Below are 14187 nucleotides of genomic sequence, written 5' to 3' on the forward strand. Positions count from 1 at the left end.
TGCGATTTTTGGCCCTCTAGCGGTGAATAAACAGAACTGCACGCGTCTTGCAGAAGAACATTGTAGCCGGAGCTACTTTTCTCTGTGTATGTCTATGGCGTGCCACGCAGTTACTGTGATACTCTGCATCGGGTCCTACCAGACCGGTCTGAATATAAACACTTATTCTAGGTGTACCATAATGATTCAGGGTTAGAGAAAAACACGGTTTGGAAAATGGATTCATGTTGTACATTTTTATTATATCATTTTTGTAAATTTTGAACTCAAAAAAAGTTACGGACAGTAGCTTTAATGTGGTGATAGTTAACAAAAAAAAATTAAAAGAATTTAAAAATTTTGCATAGGTTTTTATTGGCATAAATTTGTATTATTATTATTATTATGAAAAAAAAAAAGTTATATTTTAACAGAAATTATTTAATGCTTATAATGACAGTCATGTGATACAACCAACAAAGTCATCCGGTCGAACTAACATGCAGGAAAATAAAAACAGGAAATTATAGCATAAAGACTGTGTCAGTCATTAAGTATAATTTAAAATAATTTGATATATATAATTAATTTGATAAGGCTTAGTTCAGGTTAAAAACAAATTACAACCCAAATTCCGGAAATGTTGTGACTTTTTTTTAAATTTGAATAAAATGAAAAATAAAAGACTTTAAAATCACATGAGCCAATATTTTATTCACAGTAGAACATAGATAACAAAAATGTTTAAACTGAGAAATTTTATACTTTTATCCACTAAATGAGCTCATTTCAAATTTGATGCCTGCTACAGGTCACAAAATAGTTGAAACGGGGTCAAAAAATGGCTGAAAAAGCAAGAAATTTTGAAAAGATTCAGCTGGGAGAACATCTAGCAACTAATTAAGTTAACTAATATCAGGTCTGTAACATGATTATCTATAAAAGGGATGTCTTAGAGAGTCTCTCAGAAGTAAAGATGGGCAGAGCTGTGAAAGAGTGTGGAACAAGATTGTGGAATACTTTAAAAACAATGTTTCTCAATGTCAAATTGCAAAGGCTTTGCAAATCTCATCATCTACAGGGCATAACACCATCAAAAGATTCAGATAAACTGGAGAAATCTCTGTGTGTAAGGGACAAGGCCGAAGACCTTTATTAGATGCCCGTGGTCTTCGGGCCCTCAGAAGACACTGCATCACTCATCGGCATGATTGTGTCAATGACATTACTAAATGGGCAAGGAATACTTTCAGAAATCACTGTCGGTAAACACAATCCGCCGTGCCATCTGCAGATGAAAAGAAGAGGAGATGTTACACCATGGTAAACATGCCCCCGTCACAACTATTTTGAGACCTGTAGCAGGCATCAAATTTGAAATGAGCTCATTTTGTGCATAAAATTATAAAATTTCTCAGTTTAAACATGTAAGTTATCTATGTTCTATTGTGAATAAAATATTGGCTCATGTGATTTGAAAGTCTTTTAGTTTTCATTTTATTTAAATGTAAAAAATGTCCCAACATTCAGTATTCGGGTTGTATGATATTTATGATTTAATAATAATTTATGATTTGTAAAAAAAAAAGATTACATTTATTTCAATGAATGAATTATAGCATTTATTTGAATTCATTACCGAGAGAGAGAGGTGTGTGTGTGAGAATTACCTGCATCTGTTCAGCGTCTCTCTCTATTAACAACGAAGCTGTGAGTTTAATTACTTCAAAAACAGTGATATAACCCCCTCATTGCTGAGAAATTTAAGCTGTTTCTCAATTCCAAATATGCAGAGAACGGACTTGCGCTCTCGTGGAGTCCGGTCTTTCCAGGCGACCTTGAAAGAACGAACTCAGAAGGACGCGAGGACACTGAGAATTGAGATGTGCTGCGATCTTGTTGCTCAACTGACCGTCCCAGCATCTTATAAGTGACTAATGCACAATAAATACAACATAACATCACAAACAATGGTCATAACCTAGCTATTAAAAGATTTATTTAATATTATTATAGACATTGTTTTCATATAATTTTATATCTTTTTATTTCACCATGTGCATTTATGAAAATGAGTAGCCTTTGTGTTACATGCTTTGTCAATGTTAAGATTCTTTTTTATATTCCAATAAAATACTACAGACTTTCTTCAGGTTATCACTTTATTGCAACGTGATCTCAGCATGACTGCAAATTAATATAGAATGATGATTTAACTGACTTGGAACTACCTGTGCATTAAATGGTTTTATTGGACACCTTCCAGCCAATCAGAATAGAGTACTCAGACAGACCATGGTATAAGGCAATTATAAAAATTGCAAGTATATGAAAATGCCTGGAAATATTGCCACATTAATGTAAAAGTTCATTTCTGACCCTGCTTACAATCAGCAATCATAGTCAATAAGTTAATATTGTAATGTCATTTCTGCTTATATCATTCACAATGCGTCACAGGGTGAGCATTTCATTCCCTCAAAATAATTTAAGTACAGTCTCATACTTTTGTCTGCAAATTTTCTAATGCTACTAACACTGAATTGGTTTGTAATGTGATTAATCTCTGGGCTGGTTGGATGGATAAACTCTGATCCAGGTTTGAGCTTTCAGTCCAGCATTTTGTCTTTGAATGATGCCATTAATAAACACAGTCAGCATCCGCAGCTCCACAAAACAAAGGAAATGTGGGACAGGATGGAGAGACGCCGTGCTCATGATAGCAGACCAAAACACATCAACGCCACTGAAAGCTCAATATGTTAGGCCTAAAAGACACCTGAACAAAAAGCAGCTTCTCTGTGAGAGTAATGCTTCAGACGGCAGACTTCTCCTTTCTCACACGTACAAAGGTTTTCCTCTGGGAGGTGGAAGGGATTCTTTGAATGAAAATCTCAGGGGAGAGACACTTCAAAGTAGAAACAAGACATTACTGTAACTGTACATGCTGCACGGAGAAAACACCTACCCCTCGCCTTTAAAAAGCATTTCATGCATATTCATGCATTTCCATACAAAGTCAGTTCATAGTGACAATGTCTGTCGAGAAACACTATAAATGTATCATAAAAGTGTCCATGACTATAATCTATGTCTCCTACACTGGTTAAAAAGGATTTTTACTGCTTGTTCAATTAACTAAATAAGCTAAAGCAACACAATTGCTGAATATTTTATCACAACTTAATTTTATTGTGTTTAGTCCACTTAAATAGAGTAGGGTTTTCCTGCAATACCAGAGACTGCAGTTTCAAGGACCCTAGTTTTATTTTTTGTAAATATTAGCAGTTTATACTATTTTATATCATTTATTATTCAATTCTGTATTTGTATTCATTTTCAGGAATGATTTAGTTGTTTAATTATTTACATTTAATTGATATTTTCCTAACCAATCCCTAACCCTAAACACAACCATTGGTAACCCTCTTAAAATATTTCACCTAGTTTGTTTCAATATATGAGACCTTACATTGTGGTTTTAAAGTCGGTTTTCTTGGAAAGAAAGACAATTTTCTGTGTATGTATTCTTGTCTGATGTAAGTGCATTAATACATTAAAATAAATGAAAGTAATTGAAAATGAAAGTAAATACCAGTTAACAAAATCAAGCAGCATAATGACCTGTTTTTGCACGACTAAAAGAACTGGAGACGGCTGACACAGAAAGCTTAGCACATTCAAGTTTAAAATGGCCGCTTCGGCTCTTACTGTATGTTAAAAATAAGGTGGAAAGATCATAAAAAATTAATCATTTCCGTGGGTCTAGTCTTTGCACCGGTTTGTTAGAGGTTTGAATCAGGTCTCCTCTGTTGAAGCAGAACTGGCTAGATGGCGCTATCAAAAAAAACTAGGGTCCTAGAAACTGCAGAATCCAGTATTGCAGGTTTATAGTATTGGACTGTGGCGTTTGTTGCTTCATTCAATATATTATAGCTATCCTAATGTCAATGCTGTAGCAAGCAGTGGCAAACTAACAATGTACAAGATCACACTTTCTGTTAGGTGGCCTTAACTACTATGTACCAATATTAAAAACCTTCTACAAGAATATGGATTTTCAGTGCATCAGATGTGGAGGGGAAGATTATCAGTTATCTAAATATTTTGGTCCTTGTTCCTCACATAATGGCTTGTGAAGTGTCATTGTATGGAGAAGGGCTGCTTTAATCTTTTTCAAGGATTCACCATTTGTGAAGAAGAAGAAAGAAAGTCAAACTGTTTTGGAACGGCATGATGACTAGATAAATAAATCCTGGTCACTGTTACCTTTGTCTATTGACGGCTATCTGTGGCTCTGAGCATCTTTCCTTATGAGAATCATCTGCTGCACATCATCACTATACACAATGATGAATTTACCTGGTCAGCCACATCTCTCTGCCACTGCTCCTGGATGCGTCCGGTCCAGCACTGCTCCACTCGACGGCGAGTGTCAGCCCTGTAGTCCCGCTCCCACACCCCAGAATCACTGAACAGACTGCGGATGCTGACCCGGATCAGCCGGACACGGGGCACCGGCCTCCACCGGAACACAGCGACCCTCCACACAGCCATCAGAAGGACCCTGGGACCTGTGGGAGTGCATACGGTTTGTGATTAAACTGGAAACCGGGCAACGTGTGTACAGCTGCACACACAGTCAAAAACAGTAAGATAACAGCGTGGCCTGATGATGAATGGAAACACATCCACCATCTCAGTATATATATATATCCTTCATTTAAACAGATTGACATGGTGTATTGTGCTCAGATGTCTGTTCTGTTAGAGAAACAAATAGACTAGAATATATTGCACCGTAACTATAGCAACATGCCATATTGTAAGGTGGCAATAAACGTGTCCCCTTGGAAACAAATGTTTTAACACCTACAAAAACTTCTAAAGTGGTCACATTAAACATAGAAATAATTCACCAGAGCAATCTGCACAAACACAGTGCATAAAGGGAGACACTGTTAAGGGAGTTAATTTTATTTTTATTTTCTCAAAGTATTTTCATTAATTCTGGGTTAAAATGAGTGTCATTTTGGTCCTTGTATTTTATATTATCTTTATTTTCTTTGTTCTTCTTTATTCTCTTTGAGATTTTAATTGACATTATGTATTGAGAAAAGACACCACAGGTGAATAATGTAAACATTTTAACAGAAATCACCATACTTTCATTAATTACAGTACATTAAAACAAAACAGTACAATCGTTGTATGCATTACATGTTTAAATATGTAAAATAATTCCAGAACAGAAATCCCAACATTGGATATAAATAAAGCCAAGTTCAAAACTCTTACTTAATTTTATTGACATATTAAAGTTTTTAGAGAGGAGATTTTGGATCTCTCTTTTTTAATCACTCCATAAACCATAAAATATTGTTAATAGCCAGAAAAAGAAAAAAAAAAACCCAACATGTTTTAAGGAATAAAATCTTATACAATCAGGCAAATGATGCATGAAGAATCCCCTCAGTACAAACCTTAAAGGGATAGTTCACCCAAAAATGAAAATTTGATGTTTATCTGCTTACCCCCAGCGCATCCAAGATGTAGGTGACTTTGTTTCTTCAGTAGAAAACATATGATGATTTTTAACTCCAACTGTTGCTGTCTGTCAGTCAAATAATGCGAGTGAATGGGAACTCGAACAATAAGAGTTGAAAAAACACGACAGACTAATCCAAATTAAACCCTGCGGCTCGTGACGACACATTGATGTCCTAAGACACGAAACGATCGGTTTGTGCGAGAAACCAAACAGTATTTATATCATTTACAGTATTTATATCACTCGGTTAGTGAGGTCTGATCGCACTCTGACAACAGCAGTGATGTCTAGTGCATATACTTCAATGAGTGTCAGACATCACTTCCGTTGTCAGAGCACGATCAGACCTCACTAACCGAGTGCTGAACGCAGTTGGACATAGTGGTGTATTAGAGGTAAAAAATGATATAAATACTGTTCGGTTTCTCACACAAACCGATCGTTTCGTGTCTTAAGACATCAATGTGTCGTCACAACCCGCAGGGTTTAATTTGGATTAGTCTGTTGTGTTTTTTCAACTCTTATTGTTCGAGTTCCCATTCACTCGCATTATTTGACTGACAGACAGCAACGGTTGGAGTTAAAAATCATCATTTGTGTTCTACTGAAGAAACAGTCACCTACATCTTGGATGCGCTGGGGGTAAGCAGATAAACATCAAATTTTCATTTTTGGGTGAACTATACCTTTAAGAATATAGTTTGGTGTAAGGGTTACTGAAGTGAAGATTTCTGACTTCATTTTGAGAAAACAGCCTTTAAAGATTTGTTTTGTAATTGAAATCTATAGATGCAAATAGATAAAGTGCAATAAAATAAACACATTTAAATGAGTATACTGGATGATTTCTTTCCACTAGTCTGAGAGAAGACAAGATATGGAGGCAAAATACCCCAAAACTCAAAATCAGCAGCACCTGAAAACAACCAAAACAATGATTTTGCCTGTAGTGTCTTGCCTTAAAAAAAAAAGAGTAAATCAGGTTATGTCAACCATTTACCATCTGCAGCTTTTGCTACGTTTCACTTGAAATGGACCTCTGCTCACGCTCGAAAAAGAGCCCTGCTAAAAATTAATAAACGTGTTTCCAAAAACCAAGATATGGTTTTAAAAAAAAGTATCCGTATAAGTTCCTGTTTTTAATACTTATAAGAAATATCACACAAGCAAAAATGCTGTTTTCCTCAATATTAGCACATTTGCAAATGTGATATTGATTTATACAACAATTCAATAAGCAATAAGCTAATAGGCTATTAGGTGACTTGCATTTTAGCCACACTAATGTCTGTTTTTCCTCTATTTTGACAATGAAGATAGTTCCAAACAGTAGAGCCACTGTGCTTTTGAATGAATTCTAATGACTCACTCTGCTTAGTCCCTCAAGGAATCAGTCATTTTGAATGAATCGTTTGACTGAATGATTCAATCAAGAATGATAACTATTAAGATAACGATAAAGATGTAGTATTAAAAATCATTCTAAACATAAAAGAATAGCAGAGTCCACACCACAGCTATAACGATAGTCATATAGACGAACGATATCACTGGAATCACTTTCAGAATGATTTTTTTTCCAGCTGTTGAACGATAAAACACTGACAGCCAATCAGAATCCGTTCTAATGTAAGAGCTTGCGCATTTAAATGGCTGACGACACTGCAGAGAAATTAATCAGAAAAAGCCACCAGTTTGACAAGTCAAACCCCCTTATCAAGGATACCTTAAAGAAAATGGATATATAGAAAACTATCGGTCAAAGCCTCAGAATAAATGGTGAGAACTATTAATGATGAGATCCAGGCTAGCAAACACTTAAAAACACATAAAATGACCTCAGGTATCGAGCGCTAGTTTCAACAACATTGTCTTGCTCCTTTTGAAGTTGCAGTGAAAAAGACTAGGTGTTGTTTTTATTCCACTATAATGACTTCATCAGCTAAATTCGCAGTTAGATTAGATCGATTACACTAGCTATTCACTTGAAACAGAGCATGCTGAGGACATCTGCTGGTTAATGCCTGTAAATGCAACAAGGACAGCAAAAACATGTTGTTCACACTCTGAAACCACAGTGCGTTATCTTTAAAGTTATCATTCTTGTGGTGAACGGGTCTTAACTCGTTAAGACAATGATTTGCCGCCACCTACTGGAAGTTTTAGTATCATTTAATTTTAGCTGAAGGACTGAGAGAGTGACGAAGATTGAACGCTGTTTTTGTTTTCAATTGTGATTGTAATAATAGTTCTGGTTAAAGAGATAGAACACGTTTAAATATACTTAAGTGCAAAATATGATATTTACATTGTAAATATAACAGAGATAAAGTAATTGCAGTCATATACTGCATACAATGTTTTACTGTCACTCAGATTCCACCAAGCTTTGAGAACTGTGGCTGTGTTTAAGGACTTGGCACTTAATCTGGACTGAAAGACTGTTGGACTCTGGCATATTGTTTTATTGTTATATGACAATGACAGTTGCGTTACTGTTTTTTTTTTCCCCCAAGCATGTAATAATAATAATAATAATAATAATAATAGTAATAAAAACTCAGATTCCACCAATATATATATCATAGTAAAGAAGAAAAGACGATCACAACTTCCATTTCACGCCCACTTTAAAATCACTGTTCAGTTCCATGAAACAGCATTTTTTTTGCCTTTACAATTCATATATATATATATATATATATATATATATATATATATATATATATATGATCGTGGGCACTTCAAAATACCATGAATAATTATTTATTACAAATTATTCACATTTTTATAATACATTTTATAATAAACTTTCCCCATCAACCGTATAAAATACACAACACCGCTGTATTCTATGTCAAAGGGACACACGCTCAGATGTAAACAAGCCCAACGTGCATGAGAAGCACATGGCGGAACGAGTAAAGGAGACTGAATGAAAATGCACATTCACTCTCTGACAGCAGAGGGGTGCTGATGGAACAGCAGACATGCAGCGGTTACCCCATAAACCCCGTAAATAAAGCAGCTGCGCTATAGAGGGTACGCATAGACATCACTTTCCCGCCAGAACACGCTCCCTCAGCTGGACTGAGTGGCAAAAGAGCCTGCTGCATGACTGGATTTAACAGGGAAAACTGCAAAAACGGTGGCGGGGAAATACATAAACCAAATCTGCCTGTGAATGCTTTATATCTACAACATAGGCAGGTCTAAATCGGAGCGATCACTTATTTCTAGGCATGTGACGGTATCAAATTTTCATGTTGCGATAATTGCTGAAGCTTTTATCACGTATACGGTATTATCATGAAATAAGCTGCAAAAAAAGTGTTGTCATAGTATAACAGGTTTAAGAACTCTTTTTTCTTTTAACAAAAAGAACTCTGAATGTTTAAATACAATAACACAGTACAATAAAAAATAAATTAAAAGTGCAAAAGAATTATAAAGAACAACAGGTAACACTATATAAGGTCTCATTATTTAATGTTATTTAATGCATTAACTAAGATTAAGAATGAGCAAAAAAAGCTACATTTGTTACAGAAGTTTTTTTTTTTTTTTTTTAGTTAAAAAATGCAACTGATCATTGTTAGTTTTAGGTCCATTAAATAATAATTACAACTTTGGATTTTAGTAATGTTAATAAACATTAACTAGAAAATTAACATTAACTAAGATTAATAAATGCTATTTTAAATGCTGGTAAATGCTATAATAAAAGCATATTTTTCATTTTCAATTTGGTAATAATGAATTGACATGCTAACTAATGAAGCCTTAGGTCATCAAGTGTTACTGAACAATAACAAATAATCAGAACATTTTCAATCATTTTAGGGCATGTTGTAGTCCATATTAAAATATATAAAAATGTTTAATTTGAAAATAAATAGCCTATTAAATAGTCTTTAAGCATGAAGTATTTGGTGCTGTGATGAACATTGGGAAGGCAAAAAATATTCAATGGCTGTTTGAAGCATTTTAAATACTGTAGTACCGCAGTTGCTTTGCTTACAGGGTTTCCGGGGTAACCGCTGCATGTCTGCTGTCAGAGTGAACGTGCACTTTCATCTCCTTCACTCATTCTGCCATGTGCTTCTCGTGCACGTTGGGCTTGTTTACATAGTGCGTGTGCCTCTTTGATGCCGCATACAGTGGTGTTGTGCATTTTATACGATTGATAGGTAAAGTATTCTTAAAATGTAATATAAAAATTCAAATAATTCACAATAAATAATTTTTCACTGTATTTTGAGGTGCCCACGGTAACAATATCGTGTGTATTCATTATCGTGATGCCGACATATCGGCACGTCTACTTATATCAGTGTTATATATTTCGTCACATCATCCAGCCCTAAAACTTATGAAAAGTTTTTCTCAGTGTTTATTTAAGAACTCCCAGTTATGTAGAATATAAGATGGTAAATATTTAACTGATGAGTTGTCAACACAATATATAACAATACAATATATAGGGTATGATTTAACCCCAAAATCCAACATTCTGACACAAAATGATAACTGCAAAACATGTTATGTGAATTGCAGTGATCCATTTGCTTCTTTTTTCTGTATCTTTCAGCAGTCTGTAAAAACTTGCGTACAATTTTGTGTCAAAGCTATTTGTACAGTCAGTTGCAAAGCTCTTTCCCGTTTTGGATGTGTGTTGTGTGTTTTTCGCGGCATTCACACTGAAAATCAATGCTGCAACTCAGTCCTTTTGCCACTCAGTGGGCGTAACCGCAGTCATAATGGTCAACGGTGATGTCACGTGCATACCCTCTATTTAAAATGCTTCAAACAGCCACTCAGTGCTGTGTTGTTCATCACAGCACTAAATACTTAAAGACTTAATAGGCTATTTATTTTCAAACTTAAACATTTTTATATTTTCATCTGGACTACAACATGCTATAATGATTGTAAATATTGTGATTATTTGTTATTGTTCAGTAACACTCAGTGACATACGGCTTCATTAATTAACATGTTAAATCATTATCACCAAACTGACAATGAAAAATACTTATAAAGCATTTATTAATATTAGTTAATGTTAATTTTTAGTTAATGTTTCATAACATTACTAAAATCAAAAGTTGTAACTATTATTTAATGGACCTGTCCTGAGCTAAAACTAACAATGATCAGTTGTATATTTTAACATTAACAAAAAATAATACCTTCTGTAACTAATGCAGCTATTGTTCATTTTTAATCTTAATTAATGCATTAACTAACATTAAATAATGAGACCTTATTGTAAAGTGTCACCTGTTTTTTAAAGGTGCCATAGAATTGAATTCAAGGCATTAGACAAGCCAGTATTAACGTCTGGATCTGTGCACAACTGAATCAACAGACTTTATGCAGGTAAGCAAGCAAGGACAATAGCGAAAAATGGCAGATGGAGCAATAATAACTGACATGATCCATGATAACTTACTATTTTTAGTGATATTTGTAAATTGTCTTTCTAAATGTTTCGTTAGCATGTTGCTAATGTACTGTTAAATGTGGTTAAAGTTACCATCATTTCTTACTGTATTCACGGAGACAAGAGCCGTCACTATTTTCATTTTTAAACACTTGCAGTCTGTATAATTCATAAACACAACTTCATTCTTTATAAATCTCTCCAACAGTGTGTAATGTTAGCTTTAGCCACGGAGCACAATCAAACTCATACAGAATCAAATGTAAACATCCAAATAAATACTATACTCACATGATCTGATGCTGCATGATGAACACTTTGTAAAGATCCATTTTGAGGGTTATATTAGCTGTGTGAACTTTGTTTATGCAATGTATTATAGAGTCGAGAGCTTGGGGGCGGAGAGCGCGAGATTTAAAGGGGACATGCGCTGAAATGGCGCATTTATAATTATGCCTCAAAATAGGCAGTTAAAAAATTAATAAAAAAAAACTATGGGGTACTTTGGGCTGAAACTTCACAGACACATTCAGGAGACACCTTAGACTTATATTACATCTTGTGAAAAAGCGTTCTAGGGCACATTTAATCTGTTTGAAACATTTTACTTTATATATTTGGGTACTGGGTTATTATATTTAAATGTTCAGAGTTATTTTTGTTATAAGAAAAAGAGTTCATAAACCTGTTATACTATGACAACACTTTTTTTGCAACTTATTTCAATACCGTGATAAAAGCTTCAGCAATTATCGCAACATGAAAATTTGATAACGTCACATACCGTACACACATTTATGAACAGTTAACCACGTTTATCTGATATTAGGATAACTTTTCATAAGCACCTTTCATACAGTGACCCAGTTATCAAACAGCTGTGAATCTGTGTGACGCACACGAGGCTCTTGAAATCATGCTGTACTCGGGTGAGATGCTGGAGGACAAGTGTTTCTCTGACAGCCGCCCACAAGCTCACACACACTCAAGGTCTCGTGTTCGTGCAAGAGAAGTGAGGGAGATGGAGGAGAGCCGGGAGTTCACGTTGCTATAGTTACCCGTCTTCCGATATGGAAGATTCACTGTGATCTTGGATTCCACAAACAACACAATGTTCAGTATGATAATGAGTGTTGGATGTTATGTAGCCTTATATTATTCTTAACAAAAGTATCAAGTTGCAGTAATAAAGCCAGATAATCTTGTAGCACACGAGGACGACAGCAGCTGTCAAATGGTTATAACAGAAGAACATCGATCACGTTCTACTTACACGACAAACAGCCGGACCTGAACAGATATGTTGCGATCCTTTCAGCGCGATCTATATTATAAATCCATTCAGAGCTTCATTCTGGTGCCGCATAAACACTCGAAACACTGACATTTGACAGATTCACACCGCTACACGGGCGCCGCCATATTGTTCAAATAGAGCAAACTTTATTTAAATATCTATGCGTGAAGCAATGGCGCAGAGTTTATAAACAGTAGAGTTCAGAAGTCATAATTTGAAAGCGTTTTCGCCACAGTTGAATAAAAAATATGATTATGTAAGTCATATAAATAAGGTAATTTTAGAAATTATGACTTAGTATCTAATTGAGGGAATTGGAGTGTGGCTTCTATTGTATGAACACAAACCTTAGAGGTTGTGTTTGAAACCTATAGCCTTATATAGTGCATTATATATATATATATATATATATATATATATATATATATATATATATATATATATATATATATATATATATATATAATTTTTTTTGATGCTGTTCACTTTATTTAAACAATTTATTTTGATTCAACACCATTGTATCAGGTTTCTAGTTTAAATGTGATTGATTCATGTTAAATTGACTTGAAATGATTACTCTTTGACTTAACTTGATGTTTTCATATTGAAATAACATTTCAATCAAGTAACCCAACCAGCCAACCAGGAGTTAATCAAAAAGGATTTTTAAAGGGGCTGAACTGAGTACGGAAGAGGATTAGGGCTAAGCAATAATAAAAAAAATAAAACCATCTCGAGATTAAATTTGTTTGTTAAATTTCGAGAAAAAACTTGTTAAATTTTGAGAAAAAAGTCGAGATAAAATGTTAATGACATTTTTCTCATAATTTAACGAATTTGTTCTTGTAATTTAACTACTTTTTTCTCATAATTGAATTACTTTATTCTCAACATTTTATCTCGACTTTTTTCTCAAAATATAACATTTTTCTCATAATTTAACGAATTTGTTCTCGTAATTAAATACTTTTTTCTCATAATTTAATTACTTTATTCTCAACATTTTATCTCGACTTTTTTCTTAAAATTGATCAACTTTTTTTCTCGTAATTTAACGAGTTTATTCGCAACATTTTATCTAAACTTTTTTCTCTAAATTTAACGTAATTTTTCTCATAATTTAACGAATTTGTTCTCGTAATTAAAGACTTTTTTCTAATAATTGAATTACTTTATTCTCAACATTTTATCTCGACTTTTTTCTCTAAATTTAATGTAATTTTTCTCATAATTTAAGAAATTTGTTCTCGTAATTTAACGACTTTTTTCTCAACATTTTATCTCGACTTTTTTCTCAAAATTTTATTACTTTTTTCTTGTAATTTAATGACTTTATTCTCAACATTTTATTTTGACTTTTTTCTCGAAATTTAAAGAGTTTTTTCTCGAAATTTAACAACTTTAATCTCGAGATGGTTTTATTTTTTATTATTGCTTGGCCCTAATCCTCTTCCGCACCTGAGAGAGTAAATGTTGAAATAAAGTGTTATTTTAAGCTTTTTTTTTTTTTTGCAAAATGAGAAAATGGAGTGTCTTTTTAATGGTTACTATTATGTTGGTATTTAAAAGTTTGTGTTATGTTAATGGTTTTGGGGGTTACCATTGTGGAGAAGTGTAGCACTTGTGCTTGGGTTGGGGACCAGCAAAAGTTCGTCTCACTGTAATAATGAAGTGCTCACTATGGTAGTGCTTTGGGTAGAGTTTCCCAAAACCATCAGAAACTTAAGTTGATCCTAACTGCGTGGCAATGGTTCTATGATCAACTGAGAACATCATTATATGCATAAATCAAATTAAATTTAATTGAACCAACAAGATAGATATTCATTAAATTACTATAGCCACACATGAGCAAGACATAATCTATCTAGGCAGAATTTTGTTGAATTAATGTGCATTACCAAAGAAACA

At 34.0% G+C, this 14187-nt stretch overlaps 1 protein-coding gene across 4 annotated transcripts in view; it reads right to left on the minus strand.

The window, feature by feature from the left end:
- The window catches only part of lars2 (leucyl-tRNA synthetase 2, mitochondrial), a 125546-nt gene extending 113153 nt beyond the window's left edge, over positions 1 to 12393 (minus strand). For 3 of the 4 annotated variants that reach the window (XR_010896360.1, XM_067399857.1, XM_067399833.1), the window contains exons 1-2: positions 12250 to 12393; positions 4342 to 4553 (exon numbers count right to left, since the gene is read on the minus strand). Coding sequence is in view for 3 of the 4 variants with exons in the window: in XM_067399857.1 (XP_067255958.1) it covers positions 4342 to 4536 (195 nt within the window). In the remaining variant the exon portion in view is untranslated. Of the gene's footprint in view, positions 1 to 4341; positions 4554 to 11267 lie in introns of all 4 variants that reach the window. The other variant, XM_067399847.1, reaches the window with a different exon arrangement.
- Between the last annotated feature and the right edge of the window lie 1794 nt (positions 12394 to 14187).

The sequence above is a fragment of the Chanodichthys erythropterus genome, chromosome 2 (genome assembly GCF_024489055.1).
Source record: "Chanodichthys erythropterus isolate Z2021 chromosome 2, ASM2448905v1, whole genome shotgun sequence".
In the NCBI taxonomy this organism is placed as follows: Eukaryota; Metazoa; Chordata; class Actinopteri; order Cypriniformes; family Xenocyprididae; genus Chanodichthys; species Chanodichthys erythropterus.